The sequence below is a fragment of the Clytia hemisphaerica genome, unplaced genomic scaffold (genome assembly GCF_902728285.1).
Source record: "Clytia hemisphaerica strain Z4C2 unplaced genomic scaffold, Clytia hemisphaerica genome assembly, whole genome shotgun sequence".
Taxonomy (NCBI): Eukaryota; Metazoa; Cnidaria; class Hydrozoa; order Leptothecata; family Clytiidae; genus Clytia; species Clytia hemisphaerica.
In genome coordinates, this window is record NW_027103582.1 from 138246 (window position 1) to 153285 (window position 15040).

Genomic DNA, 15040 nt, shown 5'->3' on the forward strand with positions numbered 1-15040 from the left:
TCTTTCCTTTTTGCATAAATGAATGGAATAACCTCGGAGATCATATACGAAATCTTCCCACTATTAAGTCTTTCAAGCAAGCAATTCTCCGATTTCTCAGACCCAGTGCTAACTCAATTTTCAGAGCTAGTGACAACGATGGTGTTGTTCTCCTTAACCGATTAAGGGTTGGTTTCAGTCATCTTCGTGAGCATAAGTTCAGGCATAATTTTGCAGACACAGTTGACCCCTTCTGTAACTGTCGACAAAATTCAGTAGAAACAACACAGCATTTTTTGATGCATTGCTCTGATTACTCTAATGACAGACTTGTGATGTTTGACAGCCTTCTTCAACTTGACATAACCTTGTTTCCATTTAATCCCAAAACATTGTGTAGAATACTTCTTTATGGCGACCCCGATTTTAGCATTGTCCAAAATCACGATATATTGAGTATAACAATAAAATTTATCTGTGATACAAGCCGTTTTGGGGGACCGTTATTTTAGTCTTTTACTCTAACTGCTCTCCAAGCTCTTTTTGTTTTTGTTTTTTATTTTTTGTTAGTATTTATCCTCTGTAGTAAGTTTTTTTTTTTTCCATGCATTTATCAATTGATTTATTAATTTATTGTTAGCTTAGTTTGGGTTCCTTCCTCCTGGCGGTATGATCTGGTGGTCCTTTTGCGGGAGGTTAGGAACCCTTAGTTTTGTACTATTTGTTCGTGTTACATATACTATAGATAAAAAAAAAAAAAAAAAAAAAAAAAAAAAGCAAGCAAATTCAAGGCTCGATAATAAACCTGCTAAGTCTAACGACTGTTGATAAATTGCTACAATCGATTTTTAAACGAAGAGATGTGCCACCAAAAAAATTGACAAACGTAACAAACAATGCAAACAGTAAGAAGTGCAAATACTATCCATCTAGCGCATTACATTATCGAACGTTTCTGACCCTTTCAGTGTACTTTATTATCATGTATTTTTCCATAGTATGCAGAGAGATCCAGCCCCCATTATTTTTCACGGGGGGAATAGCCCCAAGCTAAATTTTAGGAATGTAGCCTCCACTTCCAAGAAACGGAAAGTAAAAAATAATTTGCTTGGATGTTCTTAAACAAAACTATCAACAAGGTCATTTAAATGAAATAAAGTTTTTCCTATTGTAGGAAACATTAATTACCACAATTATTGAAAATTAAAATTATTTAAAATATTAGTTCACCCAGTTCAATTAATCAAAACATAGTCGCCTATTAAGGTTAGCCTTTAGCATTTTTTTGAAAAAAGTAGCCCCCAAAACAAGAAAAAAAATCAGGCCCCCTTAAGTTAACACATTCTTGCGTTGCATCCAACCAATAGTACAGTCCATCAAAAAGCACTTACTAAGCATCTCGAGTCTTATCAAAAACCTACCCTTAAGGGCGGCACATACTGTGGGTCGGGAATTATGATTTCTGTGCTTTCCCTTCCTGCTTGAAAAAAAAAACGGGTGATTTGATCTAAAGCCCTGTGCTTGAGTGCCTTTTTCAAAGAAATCCAGTAAGAATAATCTTCTTCAGGGGGGTCAACTGAACTGACATGGGTCACAAATCTACCAACATAAACCCCCTGGAATCTTAAGGTAGATTTGATGTTAATCGCTCAGTTTTATTGGCACATTGCTACTTTTACCGCGGGTAATCTAAGCTGGTCAAAAAAAGGACAAGGAATCCTCTCTGATGTCGGACTTTCAGTTTGATACAAGAGCAGACCAAAGAGGGATAAGGGTGGACTACAATAAATTAAAATGGGATTAAAGTAAATACCTAGTGACACACAACCGCTCCGTAAAAAGTACTTAGGCTGCTTGAAGCTGCAATTTAAGATAAGTGGCTACCGGAAGAGGTCATGGGAGACACGAGTACTTCACTTTCTTTTTGCTAGGCAAACTCAATGTTTTACTTAACTATGAAACTGGTCGTCGACCCGGCGAATCGAGTGCTTGTAATTTCTTTTGTGCCGTGATACGGTGAATTACGCCAATTTTGGGCCAAATTAGAATTTTATATAAGTGTCGTTTAAAGTGACTAGAAAATTTTCATTGGCAGGAGTTCATTGTATAAGCCAAGGTTTATAGGTGTTGAAAATGAATGGTGAAATTAATGGAGTTGAATATTTTTGACGACAGTTGGACAAATAGAATGCGGTCAAAGACACACGCCGCTTCAGATATAATTTAGAGATAAGGGTATATTAATCTTATGTACAGAATATAATATCATGATAATATAATAACACAATTATGGTACAAACAGTAACAAAATATCTACAATCAGAACTTTGGTCACATCGTTTTTCATATTTACAAATCGAACACATTCAACAAATTTTACTCCAAATAGAATTTCAAATAAAATCCCGTTTCGGTGATTTTGGAATGTTCAGCGATCAAGGAAATCAATCCCCAACTATGATCTTCCTCACTATCCACCTTGAACGCGCAATGACTCCAAGGAGAAAAGGACTCACTAACTGATGGGCTAGCGATGGCGTAAAGTAGAGAGAAATAGAGCGGAGAATGTGGGTACCGTGTCAGGTTGGATACCCGCACTTTCACTTTCAGTTCTCTGTTTTTACCGTTGATGAAGATAGTGGCGGAGAGGTGGACTTGATAGCCCTGCACGAAAAATATATTCGGATAGTCCGTGCGAAGTTCAAGTAACATGTCCGGGTTTTTCTCGGAATCCGGTGTACTGACTTGACGTGGCATAAAACACAACAATGCATCGTGGTCGAACGCAAAATTCCGCTTGCGGTCTAACCGTTTCGGTTGATCGGGGAAATAACTGGGTTTATCTTTACACGATAAATACTCTAAAGCGTAGATGTAAAAGTCGAGGAATTTCTTGCTTTTAGAGAGGAATTGGTGATCGAGTGATAGAGCATTCATTATAAAAGTCGTCCCATTCAAATGTTCCACCCAGCAATGTTCAAGAAGGGTCATGGCCGTGGACACACGATGTTCATGCTTCAAATATTTGGTATATTGCGCCCAATACAAACAGAGTGCGACCACGTTTTCCTCACTCACTGCAATCCCATTGGTCACAAAGTTCAACAAGAAAACCAGCGAATCGAAAGATAGCTCCAAAAAATCGTTCAAGATGGGCCCAAAGACTTTCTCTAGCGGACAGAATCGAGTTTTCAGGAAAGCCGTGCATGTCTTTTTCAACTGAACAACAACCTCGACATATTCTTTCTGGTTCTGCGCACAAATACCGTTAAACACCGATACACATTGGTTTAGAATGTCAACCGTGCGTATCTTTGAGCACGAGATGTGCTCCAAAAGTCTCTTACCAACACTCGAACATTCGAATTGGTTGGCGAATTTCAAGATCTGTGTAGCTTCCAGCAACGACATCAACTGAATAGGTGTCGGATCGTAAAATAATTTCACCAATTTGATGAAGTTTTCAGTCTCACCTTTTCGCAGATGTAATTGTATGTTTTTCGGTCGGATGGTTGACATTAAAAGTTTTTGGAAATATTCACTGTTCGAACAAAAGAGTAGTGAGTGTATGAAGAGAATGGTCTTCTTCGGATTCTTGGTGGAAGAATCACCTTTCACTTGCTCGAATATCGATAAACATTGCTCAAGTTTTTGACGTTTGGCACTGTGTTGGTCCAATTTTTTACAATCCAGAAGATCAATGCCGTTCTCGTCCTTAGCAACGCTCTCTGTTTTGACAATAGTCTTGACGACCACGTGTTGTTGCTCCTCGTGGTCCGCACCTTGGCCAGTGTTAGGCGAAGAAAGTTCAGTGATCTCTAAGGTGCAATCACTTAGATCGTGACAGTTGAAGAAACGGACGAGAGACAAGTCTTTGTTGTCACCAGTATTCGGTTGTTGTGCTTGCATCATCATCTTCTTCTCACAGGCTAAACCTCTTCCAAACACATAGGCTAGTGCGAGTTAGCAAAAGACGGAATTTCAGAGTGACGTCTTCTCACGAACTACTGACTCTTCCAACTAACCCCAAACCAAAATATCTCAAGAAAGAAATTACGATGGAATAAAAAAAACTTTTAGCGAGAAACAATGGATAGAAATTAGATGAAAGGCTTAATACAATCAAGAAGAGAATTAATCAAATCAAGACTTTCTATAGTAGACGGACAAAAACAAAAAGGCCAAGTCTTTAATCAAATTAAACGATATTTTTGATAGCTAGAATCAAAAAGAGAGGAGCGATAAAATGTATTTAACTTTTAGTACTAATAACATAATATTGGGAAAGTTTATTTTAAGAAAAGTGAGGAAACCACCTTAAAATTTTATCCAAAATAAAGCGGGCAGGCCAATATTATTTTCTTAAAGAAAAATCGAACTTTTTCTCGAATTGTTAATAAGATTAAGGCGAGTTCTCGCAAGAGGAAAGTTTTCTTTTCTACAAAAACAAATCGATTGGAATTAATTGCATTAGGGTGAATCAAAGACCGAAATGTTTTACAAAGTCAAGAGAATATTAATTAAATTAGACTGATCTTAGTAGGCGACGAAGTTGGGGAGACTGGGTCGAATCTCTCCGTCTCAGCCTCACTTTCTCATTCAAGAACTCAACAAAATCAACGAATCTGAGAGATCACACAAATGTTGCCATTTTCACAAATCTTCAATATTTTTCGAAAAAGTGGCAAAATCAGATATTAAACCTATGCTTTTAAACATCGAAATATCCCGTGGACGAAGTTGGAAAACCAAAGTATAACCGACAAACCTTTGAAAGTCTTTTCAGGAGGAAAGAAGGACTTTGAAGCCACATTAGACATGAAATATTTACAGAGGACTTTGATAGTGCTCTAAACACAAGTCTTCAAGAATAGAGTATCATAAATCAGGTATCACGCCTGAACATGAAGGTTCTGGAAGGGAATGTTAGAAAGCTGAAGCACAACAGAAAGTACATGTAAGACAGGTTACAATAGACATGAATCTGGAACTTTTAACAAAACAATTTCTTGATGGTATTTTCATGCAGCTCGCACATGAAACATGTAAGCTTTGATGAGTAATTTAAGAGATTGTTTGATGTCATTAAGTTGAATTGAATATCATCAGCCATTCGCTAAGCTAATTTACTACATTAATACAATTAATTGACTTCAATGCAACGTCTTCTAATGAGATCAATGGTGTCAAACAAAGGCCACGAATTCGAAAAGACAGTCACTGTTTTAACGAACTATAAAAAGTTTTGAGTTTCTTATATGTAATTCCCTATTTTTCCTGGAAAGAACGGATCTATTTGTAGCCAAAATATCTTAAGGGGAATATCTAGAAAGGAGGAGGTCAAAAGTTACAACACTTGATAGAACGATCAAATGTCTTTCTATGATGAAATGGGAAATATTTTCCCAAAGAAAAATAAAACATTTGAAGTTTAAAAACTTTTCTGATCCTTTTGTCTTTTAAATTGGATGAGCATAAGAGATTAGTTTCAGTAATACAATTTAAGAAAGATATTTTGGACATGGAAGTTTGTGGGTGCAAAACAGAATAACAATAATTTGACTTTCTTTAACTTTGAGCCATCTTATTCCATTAGGCGTGCCATTAAAAATTGATGATGCGAGCGCAGATGCGAAAATAGAAAGCTACTCAATTCTTTAGTAATCAAAATTTGATAGCGAATAGATAGCCTTAATACTAATTAGATGGCTCTCAGTGAGTGTCCAATTACTCAAATGAATTAATTAGTAAAAGATTCCCTCATTTTATGATAGGTTTGGAGGGAATAGGAATCGAGATTGAGCAACATATTAACCTGTTGTTATCACTAAATCAGTGGAATGAAAGAATGTCCATATACTATGCAGGAAGGACTCAGTCAGAAAGAACAGGAATAATATTCAAAGCCTTGCTAGATTCTTAGATGTGTGAGCCATAAACAAAAACGTGCATTTTCTTGAATAATGAAAGACTGTGCCTTAGTTTGCACCGACCTTTACTTCAACCAGGAGAGGTTTTCACCCCAGTAAAAGCAAAACCGCAAGCAACCAAACAAGTTCTTTGGAAAGTACACCTAAACACAAAGGAATGAAAAGTTAAGGTACCTGTACGTCAAACTCCATAACGAAAGGCGGAATTTCCAGTTGATCGGGGTTGATGTAATCGTATAAATATTGCACTCCTTGAATAAATTCCACTTTGTCTTTGATAGATGCTGCATTGATCATCAAGAAAAACCATCCAAGGATCCTTTGCAATATGTTTCCGTGCACGATGTATAGTTGATGCATGTTGCGCCGATATCTGTGGAATAAAGTCAGAAAATAATTGCCCTTCGTCATACTTTGTTAGTAATAATAGAATATGATAATGATAGAATAAAAAATTCAGTCACTATTAGCGAGTTTATGTATTTGCACTTTTGAGGACGGCAGAGTGACTGAAGCGATTTGGAATAACCCGCAATTCTGACCCGCAAAATCAAGGACTGTAAAAGTGCTGATTTACCGTCCTCCTCAGTCAGTGAGGATGTAGTCCAAATAGAACCTTACAGTCTCCGTCGCAGAAAATCACATACATAAACTCGGTATTAATCGAACACGCGCGGGAACACAAATGAATTAAGGAAATTATGAGTATAAGAGTATAAGGTTTGCAAAGCAATGCTAACTTAAGGGGCCATGAAACTTGTTCGAGATAAGGAGACATTCGAGTTATAGACTCTATTGTAATAAAACAGAACTAGATACTTTGATTGGTCGACAAACGCTCCATCCATTACTCTTTAGCAGAAATTCCAAAATATTTGATATTTAATGTATTGAATACTTACTTCAAGTCTAGAAGTTCGTAGAAATCTTTGAGGAAACCAAGATCAAGTGTGTGGTCGTCTGTAGTGAGTGTATGAAAGTAAACGAGGACGTATTCACGGCTTGCGATCGAGTCCATGAAATGGATAAAGTAAGAAACAGCCTGATGAAGAAAGGAACAAATTTAAGCAAGGGCTAATTAATTTGGGTCATTTTATATCGAATCTACCACTGTCGCAATTTTATATAGTCTGCCCTAAACTGAAGTTTTGGAAAAATTGATCCTTATGAATAAGGCTTTCAAGATTCGTAGAATGTTTGCCGCACCGTCTTAAACAAAGGGTTTTGCTTTCTATATAGTCTGTCCTGAATGCGATATTGGAAGAAATAACTTAGATCTAATGAGGCCTGTGATTTCTGCTTGCTGTTCGTCGCACCGTCTGACAAAACAGAATGCCAAAAAAAGGGGTTTTGCTTTTTTGGCAATTGCGAAAAAACAGTGCAACCGATATTATTAATCGGCTCAAACATCCCTTTACTGAATGTTGAGTGTGTTGTCATCTTAGTCTGGTATTTCAAGATTTTTGTCAAATAAATTCATTTTAAGGACATCACAATCATATAATCAAACAATTAAAACCAAAATATTGTCAAGTTTTCGCATTGCAAGAGACAAGAGACAAGAGGCGTCTGCGAGTTAATCCAATTAAAATATCAAAAAAAGAGCATTCTCGATAATTGAATTAATCAAATCAAATACAGAGAGAGAATTATGAAAGATATATTTTCTGATGGATGATGATGATGTTGTTATAGACTCTTTTATGCGGATTGATAATCAATTTATTTCGCTTGCAATGATTTTGTTGACTTGATATAGGACGCCCTCATTTCCAATTAATAACATTTTTAAAATACGGACGATGATTTAAATTGATACAATATCAACCGTAATTAGGTCAACTCGAAAAAAGTTCTCAGACTAACAGAACATGCCACAGTCGGGATATAGTCGAGAGAATACTCTAATACAATAATGACCGGCTAGTGAGGGCTGTACTGAGAAATATTGGCCGAGGTCAAGTAACGACCGAGCTTGCGAGTAGTGTAGGCCCGTCGTCATTCGAAATGAACCAATTGCATTGGGCAAAAAAACGTGTAGCCCACTTCGAAAAAGTAACCGGTTAATAATAAACAAAATTACTACAGCGGTATTTGAAATATTTAATTAAAAACTTACTTTATTGAGGTCGATAGCGTTTGCAGGAAAGTAGCGTCCAACGAAAACCACTACCGGCCTCCCGTTTCGATCGACGCCTGAAAAATAACAAGCTCAAAGTCAGTGTAAAAGAAGGTGGAAATCGTGGTCAGCACATTCTACAACATATGATAAGTTGATAGAGATGTACACGTGTTTACAAGATACATAAGTACAGTCAACCCTCTCTAATTCGAATCTCCATCATTCAGATATTTCTATAATTCGAACTATCGGGAGTTTAATCGAATCAGAGAGAGAGAGAGTCAAAATGTATGTTTGAAATGTAAGGGTAGTGACTTTAAATTCTACGCGTTAAACACAAAAGGAATATTCCAGTTAAATCAAACACATATTTCTTTGAAAAAAGTTTTTAATCAAAAAATTTCGCTTTTGGCAATCTATTAACACATCGCACATTAAGATTTCATTTCAACAAAGCAAGAATAACCTGGATTATAAAGAAAGCCCATTTTGGATATTTCCGTGAAATCTTCCGTCCGTGAACGTTTGACCCATTGTGAGTATCTGAAAAAAGAATGGAGTGTCGTAAACTATGCATTCTATCATTGGAGTTTATCTCAGCGAAAAAGGGATGAAATGAACGTTTCAATCATTGTGAGTATCTGCAAAAAGAAAAACGTCCCCTAAGAAATAACTATCCATTCTATCATTGGAGTTTATCTCAACGAAAGAGGATGAAATGAACGTTTGACCCATTGTGAGTATCTACAAAAAGAAAAGCGTTCCGAAAAATAACTAACCATTCTATGATTTAAATAAGTTTAATGAAAACAGGATTTAATTAAGGAACGTTTGTAACACCCTACGAAAGACTTTCGATCCCTCTCTTACTTGGTATCCTTTCCTTTATTACGGAAGGATCTAGTATACAGCTAAAGTAAAGTTACTGCTTCTCGCTAGAGTTAAAGTTCCATATCGATGGGCCCAGTCAGTTTTAAGGAAAACAGAATGCTGACATTTACATAAAATGCATGAAAGAAAATCTCTTTGGCAAGATAACTCACTTCCGTTGATGCTCTAAAAATTCCATTTCCTCTTGTGAGCGACCTTGCAACCTGGCTTTCCGTTTGGTATCGTTATCTGCTGCAACTTTGGAGAAAGGGTGTCGACCAACGAACGAGTTTAACAAGTCTATACCACTCATCGCTGCGAAAAAGGGGAGAATGTCACCTAATAAGTTTTTTGTTGGTAATTAATTGGTTCTGTTTGTACACTGTTCGATTTGGGTTGGTTAAACATTGTATTGGCCTTTAGCAGACGATGCAGGCTAGCTTTCAACATTGAAACTAAAGTGAATTATTCTGAGAAAAGAAACACATCATCAAGCTTACTTTTAAGCGGTTTATCCATGATTCTGATTTGACGTTCTGGGAGAAATGGTTCACCGTCTTCATTGCCTGAGGAGTATGGAATGGAAAGATGATGGTGTGAGAATCGCATGAATTTTTTTCATGTTTTGTTAAAAGTCATGTAGCTTCCGCCATTATGGAAGAAAACGTTCGATTTGCGAACGATTCGAACGCTTGATTCAATAATGGTGCTAACTAAATAACTTAACAAAACATTTTATAGATGCAGATCTATTCGGCCAAAAGGTAGGACAACAGAAAAGAGGCATGAATATCACATAACAACGCAACCCTAACACCAAGCGAATTAGCTTTTATTGCGATAAAGATTGGTCTGGTCATCACCGTTCATGCTAGCTACAACTGAACATTCAAAAAATCGATTAATTTTCTTTGAAAGTTTCATTAGTGAATGAGAGAAAGAGGTAGAGCGTCAATCTTCTCACCGACGTCAGAGGGAAGACATTCTGCAGCATAGCATTCTTCACGTGCATCTCTTGGAAAATATAATGGCATCAGTCGTTTGTATGTGCTCTGCATGATGAGAGAGAGAAAAAGTTGTTCAATCTGATTCAATGGAATGAGGGTGAAGTAGATCCAGAAAACTTTTTGTGTACCCAATAGTGGAATGAGAAACTGTACCAACTGTTGTGATTTCTTACTAGTGGCACAATCAGAGGCAATAAAACAATGCAAAAACGAACACAGTTAATTATGCACCATACCTCATCTATAGGTTCGACAACGAAAACGACCACTTGGAAAGCGTCTATATTCTTCTCCAAGAAGCGTCGAACAGTACCTGGAAATGAAGTGAAAATGTTGTCAAGATTTATTTTCCTCGTTTATGTTTGACAAAGGAATTTCTTAAAAACATCAACGAACATTTTGAGATTCATTTGTCAATCACTACTCTGTGCCAAAGTGTATCTCACGTTTATCGCTTCGTAGTACACTCTGTGCGCATTGTCTGTTTGATAAAAAAATTCCCGTACAGAGATGAAGTATGATTTATAAATAGCAAAACTTCTCTCATCCTCTCCCATCTCTCACCAACACTCTGTCGCAGCAGTCGGTTTGAAAAATCTCAAATGAGAAAAGACAATGACAACAGACCCTCTACAGCAATGAATTTTGAAATTAGCTGTAGATACTGGGTCTGTGTACAGACAAGTCAGTCACAGGCATATTCTTAATCTCTAAACAAAAACACAGACTAGATACATACGTAATGGACAAACTTCCACGTGTAATCTGTAGACAGTTAGCCTATCTAGTGAAGTGTGTAAAGGAATATCATATCTATGTACTCAATACATACGTAATGCAATGTGTGCTCCTTCTTCAGGTGGGTAACCTCTTCGCGTTGTGTTGATGACACCAAGACCTATTGAACTCAAATTGTTCTCTCTGAAAAGGAAGAAACAGGTTCCCGATTAAATCTCTTTCATCTCACAAAATCAAAACATATGTTAAGATTAGAACTTCCATCTCAGATGAACGACTGTACATCAGGAAGTTGCAAAGATCATTGGATTCAAAAGCTTTTAAATTTTGAAGCAGAAGCTTTTAACTCTGACTAAGACGGCCAAAAAGCTGGTTTAGATGCGAGGAAAATTGATTGAAATACACATGGTAGCCTTTCTCACAAGAAATTCCCAACCGTTGATGAATAAGTTCCATCTTTTGTTTGAGCGAAAAAATGTTTTGTTCATGAAAACTGACCTAGCTAGTTGAAGGACGTTTCTGTATGACATGAATAGAGCACTTTCAGCGGCTGTTTTGTATTTTGTATTGTAACGTGGTCCAACTGTATGTATGACGTACCTGAAAAAGTTAAGATTTGACCAGGAAAAGGTCGTTTTACATCAAAAGTAAAGCATAAGTACGGTGAAGGAAATAATGTACAAATAGGATATATTTTATACTATTTGATATCTTTCTTATGTTGCAGGGAAAAGAGTTTTGACAAATTATACCTTGCGGGTAACTCATATCCTTTCGTCATTTTGGCTTCCCCTGTCCTACATGCTGGAAATGAAATAATAAGATACAATTGGATGGATGGAAGTAAATTTTTTACTAACTGTCACTCGTTACATGGTTACAATGAAAAATAAAGTGTAAACAGTTGGCTTTCGAATTACAGAGAGTAATTTAAATCACTTTTTAGTTGAGGAGACCAGAGGTTCAAATTAGAGAGAGTTGAATGTAGGTTCTATACAACTATCAACTCTAACTGCAATACAAAAACGCATTGGGTTTTAGTTATATAGGGTACTTAAGTAGTTTGATAGCTAGTTTTTGCGCAATGATTGTATGTGTACAATTTGTATTGATAAAGTGACTAATTAATCACATTGCAGCTCCTGTCTAACTTCTTCTCGTAGAAGAGGCCCTGCAACTTTATGTATTCTTTCACTGACAGGATTTTTATCATTCAGTGCTTCATTGGTGGAGTTGATGATCACGTCACATTTCAATTTAGTGATATCTCCTTCCCTAAAAGAGACAGTAAAGAAGTTATATTTTTGTTCAATTTGTGCTCATGGATATCAATTATTCTGTCAGGAACAGCAAACAAGCTAATCATAAAGGTAGCAAGACACAATGGAAGGAGTTGAAGATCCAAGTCCAAGTATGAAGCTGAAGTTTAAGAGCAGATGCAGAAAACGGATAGAAAAGATATAAGGAAATAGGGTATCTAAGAACACATACCATAAACAGACTTTCTCATTGATATCCAAGTTCACAGGAAAAGGACTTTCTTTGTCTTCTTTTGGTTCCAGGACTTTTCCCACCGGCACTTTGGACCATGTAGGGAGGTCTTCTGCCTCCATGATTCCTGATAACAACCCCAGGGGGTCTGTATTCTGTTGCTCCATTGACATCATTTTTATAGTAGTCTATTTAATTAAATTTTACTTTCTCTAAAGTCATGAAATTGAATGATAACTTTACTCAATAATATCTCAGTTTCTGTGCAAAAAAAAACAGGTAAAATGTCAACAAGTTAAAACACAAAAACGGCAGCACAGCTAAAAATAATAGCACTTTAAATCCTAAAAAAATATAATTCCATATTACAAACTGATAATACAAAGAAACAATCTTTGCTCTCAAGTTATCATGTTTATGTGTGTAGAGAAGATAGAAGTTTTCAAGTGGATTGAGTTGTAAAAAGATTGTCACTTCAATGTAAACACTAAAGTATAATCAAAACAACGAGAAAACATCTCTCACATCCATAATGACAGAAGGTTGTTGGTAAGGTGTAGCTTCAACGTTAAAAATATAACTTGTATTGCATAAAACCACAAAAATAAAATTGAAACATGACCATCCAACAAAACTTTCATAACAAAAACAAGGTGTCTTGTTAAAGCACTATGTAATAAGAAGGATCAAAACTTTATTTCAAGTCTTACAAAGTTTTTGTTTACCTTTCAGATAAAGGTCTGTCAGACTTAACAAGAACAGCTTGCACATAATGTTTTCTGCTGTAATAAGAGGAAGAGTGAAAACAATATAACAATCACCCATAGTAATAAGCCCTACTTTAGCAAATCAGCATCAATTTACTTAATCAAAATTAATAACAGCAATAATAATAAATCATTTAAAAGTTGCCTAGGCAAATGTCAACAGCAACTATTCTAATGACTTGTATAAAGTTAGATAACAATGCCATAGTTCACACCTCCTTTTTAATGAGAGGATAAAACCCTGAAGTAAGGGAAAACCTTGATCAACAATGCTGATCAACTACCGGGTATTTGTGGCGAAAAAGAATAAAAATAAAATTGACTTTTTAATTTTTCTAATTTTATTTAAAGAATTTAAAGTCTTAAAATGGGGGTTTGAAAATTATGCTGAATTAAAAAGAATTGGGGGCTTATGTTTCAAATAAAAGAGGAGGCACATATCGGAGGAGTGTAATTTTATGATGATAATATATAGAAACTGGCCAATTTTTTTAATGAGCTGTCTTTTCTAAATCTTTTTCTAACGACCTAATCAAAGCTAAAGTAAAACAAAAGTTATTTCATTAAAAACAATCAGAATAATTTGAGTAATCAGAGAAGCTGCTTTTTAATTTCATCCCATTATTCTGCACACACTAAAAGAGCTGAAACTTTGTGAAACGAGATTTTAAATAATTTTTATTTTCGTGAATTGACCTATTTTAAAATTTTGGAGAGGACTTCATTTTGCAAAAAATTTGCAAAAATTATCCCCTTAAAAAGGTACCCTAATTGGAAGGCAAATCTTGCTGCAACCTCTGCAAAATTTTGTCAGCGCAAGGTGTTTGTAGTAGTTCTGATTACATAAATTCCTGTTAAAACACAAAAAAGAAAAGCCTAGAAGAGATTAAGGTACAGTAAGATCTCAGAGGCCCATTTACAAAAGGTCGTTTATTTTCCTTTCAGTGATTTTTTATCACCAGTGAACTTCATTGAATTCATAAAGTTTGTCCTGATAATGAGTTTTGATACATTAAAAAAAATTCAACCTTTCAAATTTGACGAGTTATACATTTGGTTGAATATATTTTAACAAGACATAAATCATCTGATAGCTGATGCTTTGCAGAAAAAAGGGTAAGCATTTGCGTGATTAGGGTCTCGTTCAGAAGATATTTTACCTTTGAACTCTCTTTGTTGTTTCAAAACCCCTTTTGAGCCTGAAATACACCTTTCCAGACAGGGGGGGGGTACCAAGTCAGTGTACTGGACCATAGAGTACTAACTTGATTTTTGGATTTTTTTCGAAAAAATTAGACCACCACCTTTTTTAGTACACTGTACTAACTTTTTTTCACGGTCGGGGCTTTGACACCACCCTTTTAGTACACTGTACTAACTTTTTTTCACGGTCGGGGCTTTGACACCACCCTTTTAGTACACTGTACTAACTTTCTTCCACAGCCGGAGCTTTGATACCACCCTTTTAGTACACTGTACTGACGTTTTTCCACAAATAGATTTTTATTACCACCCTTTCAGTACACTGTACTGACTTCTCCATGACCAGATTTTTGATACTACCCTTTTAGTACACTGTACTAGCTGTTTTTTTTTTTGCTCAGATAAGTTTAGAAACCACCCCTTATAGTGCACTGTTCTAATTTGACGACCTACCGGACGTGCGGCCCTTAAGGGTAGGTTTTTTGGACTTTGGAAAGTGCACTGTAAGGGTTGATTTGTGAGCAAGTGGGAAAAGTGCACTGTAAGGGTGTAAAATTTTATAAAATACCAAATTTTGAGGTAAAATTTGAGAAATTACACTATAAGGGTTGATCTTCAGTTAAATATTTCCTGCACTGTAAGGGGCTGATTTTAGAGACCTGATTTTTGGCCAAACGTACGGTCGTTTTCACCCCCTCCCCCCGGTGATTTCACTTATATACAGATTTTTTTTCAATTAACATCAATCCAACAAGGTTACTAAGAAACGTAAAACAATAGAGCGGATTTGTTTCTATAAAACTTGAAAGCTTCGATTCGAACGTTTACACATTCAAATTCTTGTTGTTGCCATTGCCATAATGTAGATAGGGCCTTAAAGAAAACGTAAACAAGATTGGAATTAAGGCAGGTCTCCACTTGTGCATGCTGCGA

General features: G+C 36.1%; 1 protein-coding gene across 1 annotated transcript in view; it reads right to left on the reverse strand.

Annotated features, from left to right (window-relative positions):
- The window catches only part of LOC136801282 (protein GDAP2 homolog), a 42039-nt gene that overhangs the window by 18645 nt on the left and 8354 nt on the right, over positions 1 to 15040 (reverse strand). Inside the window, exons 2-14 of the mRNA XM_067057909.1 lie at positions 12138 to 12349; positions 11779 to 11921; positions 11399 to 11450; positions 11145 to 11246; positions 10741 to 10829; positions 10145 to 10221; positions 9866 to 9953; positions 9402 to 9467; positions 9075 to 9216; positions 8498 to 8574; positions 8029 to 8105; positions 6812 to 6951; positions 6084 to 6282 (exon numbers count right to left, since the gene is read on the reverse strand). Of these exons, the coding sequence (XP_066914010.1) occupies positions 6084 to 6282; positions 6812 to 6951; positions 8029 to 8105; positions 8498 to 8574; positions 9075 to 9216; positions 9402 to 9467; positions 9866 to 9953; positions 10145 to 10221; positions 10741 to 10829; positions 11145 to 11246; positions 11399 to 11450; positions 11779 to 11921; positions 12138 to 12313 (1428 nt within the window). The 5' untranslated portion in view covers positions 12314 to 12349. The remainder of the gene's footprint in view (positions 1 to 6083; positions 6283 to 6811; positions 6952 to 8028; positions 8106 to 8497; positions 8575 to 9074; positions 9217 to 9401; positions 9468 to 9865; positions 9954 to 10144; positions 10222 to 10740; positions 10830 to 11144; positions 11247 to 11398; positions 11451 to 11778; positions 11922 to 12137; positions 12350 to 15040) is intronic.